The sequence below is a fragment of the Malus domestica genome, chromosome 10 (genome assembly GCF_042453785.1).
Source record: "Malus domestica chromosome 10, GDT2T_hap1".
Classification (NCBI taxonomy): domain Eukaryota; kingdom Viridiplantae; phylum Streptophyta; class Magnoliopsida; order Rosales; family Rosaceae; genus Malus; species Malus domestica.
In genome coordinates this window covers 37,392,651-37,400,464 of record NC_091670.1, presented here as the reverse complement: position 1 = coordinate 37,400,464, position 7,814 = coordinate 37,392,651, and the positions used below count along the sequence as shown (strand labels likewise).

The window sequence follows — 7,814 nt, the reverse complement described above, 5'->3', positions numbered from 1 at the left end:
TTGAAGTACTAAGTTGAACTACGAATGGCTTGATCCAGTTTGAGGGTACGTAGGTAGTCTAACAAGATAGTTAGATGCAGTCATAAAACAATCCGAATTTAACATGGTACTTGATTTCTTTAAAGAAAGAAGTTATGAGGGTTAACATCGTAAAGATTAACCTTGATTTTGTTCTGGCCTATCACTGGGTATAGTTCCGATTGAGAATGTTGGGACGTTAAAATGGTTATGCCAAATAATGCCGCGAACTCCAGGTAAGCTTCAGGTGAGTACATATTGATGATAGTGATTGCAATGTGTATGGTTATGTTTATATGCATTTATTGCTCATTATCATGCACCTCGGTGTTGGTGTTCCACCCGAGGACAGGGCCTAACCTTCACGTGATTGTTCACCTCCCACACCACAAGCTCACTTTGGATCCAAAGTAGGTGCTAGCCTGTTGTACATATCACATTAGGTGGTTCCGACTCATAGGTGACTTGCGATACTTCGCACAGCCTTCACGTGATCGTAGCACTTGAGCGTATTTATTTACACCTAGCCTGTCGTACAAACCACTTTAGGTGGTTCCTAATCATGTGCAGGAAATGATTGATGAGATATGGGTAAGTCGTACAGGTCAATATAGGTGACTCCAACTTACGTGCTAGCATTGATTGATGAGATATGGGTAAGTTGTACAGGTCACTATAGGTGACTCCGACTTACGTGCTAGCATTGATTGAGGAGATATAGGTAAGTCGTACATGTCACTATAGGTGACTCCGACTTATGTGCTAGCATTGATTGATGAGATATGGATAAGTTGTACATGTCATTATAGGTGACTCCGACTTATGTGCTAGCATTGATTGATGAGTTATGAGTGCAGTCGTACAGGTCACATTAGGTGACTCCAACTTACGTGCTAATATAGATTATTGAGTACATGCTTATTTATATTGCTGATAAGATGTTGTGTCGTGGTATATTTATGGAATTACTGTTGATATACTTTTGATTTCACATGGATACGTGGTATGATTTTCTGAAAACTATACAGGTGTTGTAGCGAGGGGTAATATAGTTTAGAAGGTTTTTATTAAAATTTTATTTACAGGGCCACTCACCCTTGTTTTGTTTTCACCCTCCAAGTTTATTAGCTAAGTTTTCTTATCGATGAGGATTCGTGGCAAATCTTAGTATTGGAGATTTCTTTCGATGGTATGATCCTCAACCCACCCTATGATACTTATTTATACTTTAACGTCACGTGAGAAGTGGGTTCATCCCCTCTCACCAGCGCACTCTGGTTCTTATGCACTCTTAAGTTTAAATTTATTCACATTTTTCCATATCATCACTTTATGGCTTCGTCACCTTCGAGGTGTCGTCCAGCACAACTCGATTCGGAGTCCTAGTGAACATTCCGAGTCAAGGTGTGTCATATATATATGATATTGATACATACAAAATAAATTACGTACATAACAAAAGAATGCAATTTGATTCAAAATTAATTTACTTACAAAATAAAGCAATGTTATTTGATTCAAAGTAAATTTGCCTATTATTTGTACATATATCTTATAATAATAAAATGTGTCAAATATATGTAATAATATATGAAAATAAGTTACCTACAAAATAAAAGAGTGTAATTTGATTCATTATTAATTTACCTACAAAATATATATTATTTGCTAATCGTAAATTTACATATAGGTAAATTAAATACATATATATATATATATATAGATATATTTAACATATATCTTAGTACTGTGCATATATATTTGAACGTATAGTAGTACTATATACATATTGATAAATTATATATAGGGTAAAAGACTGTTTACTACCCTCATGTTTCGTGATTTTCAACATTTAGTACATCATGTTTTTTTCGTCTCAGAGTCATACCTAAAGTGTAAATTTTGGGACAGTCTCATACATCCGTTAGTCAAACTGTTAAGTTTTTCGTTAACTGTGACGTGGCGCACTGACTGGGCGCTACGTGTCATCCACGTTTTTTTTTTCTTTTCTTTTCTTTTCTTCTTCCTTCTTCTTCTTCTTCTTCTTCTTCTTCTTCCTCCGACTGTAACTTTCCTTTTCTTTCTTTTTTCTTCTCCTTCTTCCTTCTCCTTTTTCCTTCCTTCCTACTTCCTTCCCTTTCTTCCCCTTCTTCCTTCTTCTTCCTTCTCATTCTCCTTCTTCTTCCCGAATCTGGGGAAGCTTTTTTTTTTTTTTTTTTTTTCTCTTCTTCTTCTTCTTCTTTCTCTTTCCTCCTTCCTTCTTCTTCTTCTTCTTCCTCCGAATCTGCCCAGATTCAGTTTTTTTTTTTTTTTTTCTTCCTCCTTCTTCTCCTTCTTCTCCTTCTTCCTTCCCCTTCTTCGTTCTTCTTCTTCTTCCTCCGAATTTGGGGGAAGATGAAAGTGTTTTTTTTTTTTTTTTTTTGAGGAAGAAGAAGAAGAAGAAGGAGGAAGAAGGGGAAGGAAGAAGGAGAAGGAGGAAGAAAAAATTGCAGTCGGAGGAAGAAGAAGAAAGAAAGAAAAAAAAAAACCAAACTTCCCCAGATTTCGGAGGAAGAAGAAGAAGAAGAAGAAGGAGAAGGAAGAAGAAGGAAGAAGAAAGAAAAAAAAAAACAAACTTCCCCAGATTTCGGAGGAAGAAGAAGGAGAATGAGAAGGAAGAAGAAGGAAGAAGGGGAAGAAAGGGAAAAGAAGGAGGAAGGAAGGAAGAAGGAGAAGGAAGAAGAAAAAAAAAGAAAGAAAGTTGCAGTCGGAGGAAGAAGAAGAAGAAGAAGGAGGAAGAAAAGAAAAGAAAGAAAAAAAAAAAAACATGGATGACACGTGGCGCCCAGTCAGTGCGCCACGTTACAGTTAACGAAAAACTTAACAGTTTGACTAACGGATGTATGAGACTGTCCCAACATTTACACTTTAGGTATGACTCTGAGACGAAAAAAACTTGATGTACTAAATGTTGAAAATCACGAAACATTAGGGTAGTAAACAGTCTTTTACCCTTATATATATATTGAACTTATAGTAGTACTATATACCTTTGACGTGTGTGTGTCTATATATATATATTCACTGACTCGTTGTAGATTGAAAGTACATATAACACTTACAAATTCTTCTGTCTAGTCACAAAAACAAGGATATACTTATTTGTTTATAAAATATAGGCTGGTTTAATTTGTCTTAAGCCAAAAAGGCCAACAAAACGCCGAGCGACACAACAATTTTCTGCCGAAGTCTAGACTATTCGATAATGAATTAATTAATTTCCAGTTAAAAGGGTAAAAAAACAAAAAACGAAAAAACTTAACAAAATTGCCTTTTTCTTTATGATTTAATTTAAAAAATTAAAATCTGGAAATCTTAGTGGAGGTGTGAGAATTTGTTGGAGTGCATGTGCAGCATGTTGGCTGATGTCAAGAGGAAACTATCCTCATCAGGTTGAACTAAGGCTGAGGTTACATTGTCTCCCCCTCTCAGCTCTTATAACAGACAAGCAAAAGCTAAATAAAAGCTCCTTTGCGAAAAGGAATCGGCAAGGAAATGACCAATGCTGACGGTTTTAATAGGCCATGGCGGAATAAAGCTATAGCTTTGGCCGTCCATTCTCTGCTTCTTCAGGATAATAAAAAGAACCAAACGAGGCCTTTCCCTTTTTTACACTTTAAGATTTCATTATCCCATTTTTCTACGTGAACTTTATGTGTCACATTTGATTTTTGAGGTGGAGAAAAAGAGATTATAGTCATAGAGAAAATTAAAGCAAATTGAGGAATATTTATAGATATATGCAGCAACAGTTATGGATTCCACGTTCCAAAGGAAGGAGCTTTTCCTTGCAATCTATCAGGAGACATATTGCTCTCGTTATTATTCTTTTTCTCTTTCTTTTTTGAATACAAGGAATACTGAGAGAGGAATAGACCCGAACGGAGGACCTCGGGTACATGAGCAAATGTTTTAAGTTTTAGGGTTTCTGACTTCAAGTGCATGAGTAAATGTATTAGTTTTTAGGGTTCAAAACCCCTAAATGCTCCAAACTACTTGAACGACAAGCCATTGTATATATTCTATTTTTTTTCTCTAGCAACCACAGAATAACGTACATACATATTTTTGTAAAAATAGTAATGACATTGAAATTAAATTGAGGAATAATGGTTTTTACAATATGATGAGCTTGAGGACTTTGTCACAGTTACTAAAGTGAAATAACGGCTTTGTGTCTTCTCTAACAGAATACTAATTAACTAAGCTGCTGCATGACAACTCAATGTTGATAAAGGTCATGGCCTGATGAAGTAGTCTTGTTTTTGAAGAATAGGAGCTTTTGAGTTTAATCCCTTTTTTTTTCTCACCCCAAAATGTGATATTTACATAAGCTCCCCCATTTGCTTAAAGTGGTCTTCCCATAAAAACATGGAAGGTCACCATGCAAACGGTAATCCAGCACACCCAGCTTTGACGATATTCCATGGTTGCTGCCTGTTTCAAAATAAATTCCATTAATTATTAGGAAGACAAATTATATAAAGGAATAAAACAAAAGAAGCAGGTCACATATCACCAAATTTAGCACTTTAATTTACTAGTCCGGTGGACATCTAAAGGACAAACTGACTGGCACAAAAAAAAAAAAAAATTGTACACACATGTTACCGATACATGCTCAAAATATGTATACATTATGGATGTGTATCTGTACTTTAATAAAGAGATCACATGCACAATATATGTTTAATGTGCTTATATGTAGAAATTACTCTTATTGCATTGATATATGTATTATGTATACACAAATTTCTATTACACCTTTGCCTTTTGGCCTATATATTTTACACATTTCTCTACCATGATGAATCATATGTTAAGGAAAAAAATAATCATTCTTTGGAAAGTGAGAAGGAGCCTGTGGTTTTTTTACCTTTGTAGCAGAGGAAAAGACATCAGAAATGGAAGCTGATGTTGTTGATGATGACGATGATGAAGTTGGTGTTCTACTAGTTGATATGGCAGACAATCCAACATTGTAAACCATAGTCCCATCCGGCTGAAATAGCCCGTAGTTCCTTTCTGACGTTGGTCCGGGCTTCATATCCTCATTGAACAAAGCAAACACATAGACCTCCAGCCTCATTTTAGGCCTCAGAGGAGTGCCTTCATTCTGGAGCTGCCTTCTCAACAGATTCCTGTTGTAAGTGGCAGCATTCTGTAGCGTTGCACCGATTTCATTCGTGTCCCCTCTGGATGGCCAGCCGGTTTCCGAAACCTTGACCTCAATACCATTGAACCCTAACCTAGCCATGGCATAAATGGCTGCATCTACTTGTGCATACAACATGTTGTCATAGTGTAGCTTGGTGAAAGGGTCGACCATCCCTTGGTTGGCGTTAAATAGTACATAGTCCAAAGAGACTCTGTTTGGATCACCTTTGTACGCAAAATATGGATAGGCATTGATCCAAAAAGGTGCCTTTGTGCTTTGCAAGAACTGTAACAGTTGTGTCATGACCTGAGCCACCTCGGGTTTGAAACTCCCGGCCGAAGGCGGGTAGGATTCTTCGAGGACCGCCAGAGAACAAGGGGTGGAGATTTTAATGTAGGAATCAAGGCCTAGCTGAGTTAGTGCCGTCTGGATGCTGACCATGGCCGGGACAAGATTGGATAAGAGTACTGTTGTGTCATCATCTGTGAAGACCTCGTTGCCTACGGCAATGCTGGTGATTTTGGTGGCTGGGAAATAAGGCTTGATGTGGGAGCTAACCCATTGGAAGGCTGTTTGAGGGTTCTTCAACTGGCCTAACATTGCATTTTCGATCGTCACCATTAGCTCGACACCAGAATTGGCAAATGCCGTGAGGACTTGAGGATTCGTGTCGTAGATTCGCGCTTTCGTGATCTTGAGGGAGCTCAAGAGGTCCAGGACTTTCTCTGGCGGAAGTAAATTGTCGCCAAGTTGGCCATAGTTGATGCCAAGTGATGTAGCTCCTTGTAGAAAACCAATATCTGTGAGGAAAAAAAATCATTAGAATTTGTGATCAAACATGAACAACTTGAAAAAATAAACACACAAAAACAAGAAAAATATGAAGAAAAATAAAAAGGGTACCTGAGAAACATAGAGTAAATACAAGAAAAATCTTGAAAATGGAAATTCTGCTGAAAAATGCTGCCATCTCGAGAGAGAAATATGTGTGTGAGAGAGAGAGAGAATGAAGAATTGGGAAGGGAGGAGAGAGGAGAGAGAGATATAGGAGATATAGAGCTGTTATTTTTTGTGTAGGGAGAAGGAGAGAATTCCTTTCTTTTCTTGGCTGAAATTTTGGGGTTTTCTGGTTATAGCTTGCCTTGGCAATGTTGTCTTTGGTTTGGCCCTTTACCCTCTCGACTGGTTTTTAAATGACTTGTGGGATGATTCTTTTATTTTCTGACTCGATGGGTTTCTTTTGGTCTGGCAGACTTGTTTCTTTTCCAACCCCCGCCAAGTGCCCTATATATATTTCCTTATGACCACAATACCCCGGACACTAACTTGCAATAAAGGCAAAGGGAAAATCGCACTAAGTCTGTTAAACTTAAATATATATATATATATATATATATATATATATATATATGCAATTAGATCACCAACTTGGTGATCCGATCGAACAGTGAGAATATGAGAACAACAACTCAAATTTGTTCCAAGAGAGAAGAGCCTCAAGAATTGGAATCTACCACAATGAGAATAATATCAAAGCTAAACTGAGGTTTATATAGCCACCACCAAACTAGAAAAGTAAAACCTAAAAGTAACAAAGATCGGAAAACTTTCTTAAAGTCTATTAACGCAAATTCGACGCACCTAAACGAAAATTCCTTTTTCATGTCGTAGATTAAACCTCCTTTTTGGATTCTTTTTTTGTTTGCAACACTGTTGAGATTCATGACTTGTACCCCTTTTGATGCACATTTTGAATAATTTTATCCAATAAAAGTACGCATAAATTATCAATACAAATTTGTATTAGCGTCCAGATAATGTCGGTATTTGCATCGATAACATGTCGACATATTTTGCTACTTATTGACGTCTTGCCCATAGAAGAAAATGTAGGGACAAGATCATCTGATATGCTTATGAATTAACCAAACGCCGAAAAGTTTAGTCAAAGCTAGCTATTTTGCTTAGAGTCAAAATTATCTTCTTCTTTTTTTCCACGTACACTTGCAGATACTAGCTAATTACTGGCTCATAGTTAAAGCTAGTGAATCAAAACGACCCAAGTGAGTCCACCTTCTACACTTTGGCAAACACTAGATCTGTTGGCTTATGGATCATAATTACGTACCATTTTTCTTCTCTTCTTCTTCTCAAACATATTAGAGGTAAAAAGAGAGAAGAAAGAGAAAGAGAAACGTACGTTTTACTTTTTTAAAATATTCACGAACAATTGTGTTTTACTTGGAACAATTTATTGTCTTTCGAACCTCGTGTGTCCCCCTTTTTTTTTTTTTTTTGAAGAACAAGGAAAGTGCATTCCAGGGCACAGAGGCCAGAGAAGAAACAAGAAAGCCTACGAAGAGGCAAACAACAAACAAGATAAAGTGGCAAGGTAGTGTAAGGAGTTACAGACAGAGACACTTCAACTAAGCAAAAGCGTCACCCCTTACACTACCGCCTACAGCTAATGAGGACATGGAAGACCATCATTGTTTAAAACAAAAACCATAGAAGATGGTGGCCTATCGACCCAAACAACATCACACAGCTCCGCAGGTAATCCTCCTAATAAATTGTAACGAAAAGGTAAAAGTCAAAT

The 7,814-nt window shown here is 37.0% G+C and overlaps 1 protein-coding gene across 1 annotated transcript; it reads right to left on the bottom strand.

Moving 5' to 3' along the window:
* Window positions 1–4,050: 4,050 nt before the first annotated feature.
* On the bottom strand, window positions 4,051–6,735 carry LOC103446183 (glucan endo-1,3-beta-glucosidase 14-like). Its single transcript, XM_008385252.4, has 3 exons — window positions 6,119–6,735; window positions 4,934–6,015; window positions 4,051–4,494 (listed from the first exon to the last, which is right to left on the bottom strand). Exons 1-3 carry the CDS (start codon window positions 6,183–6,185, stop codon window positions 4,405–4,407), a joined length of 1,239 nt encoding a protein of 412 aa, XP_008383474.3. The 5' UTR covers window positions 6,186–6,735; the 3' UTR covers window positions 4,051–4,404.
* Between the last annotated feature and the right edge of the window lie 1,079 nt (window positions 6,736–7,814).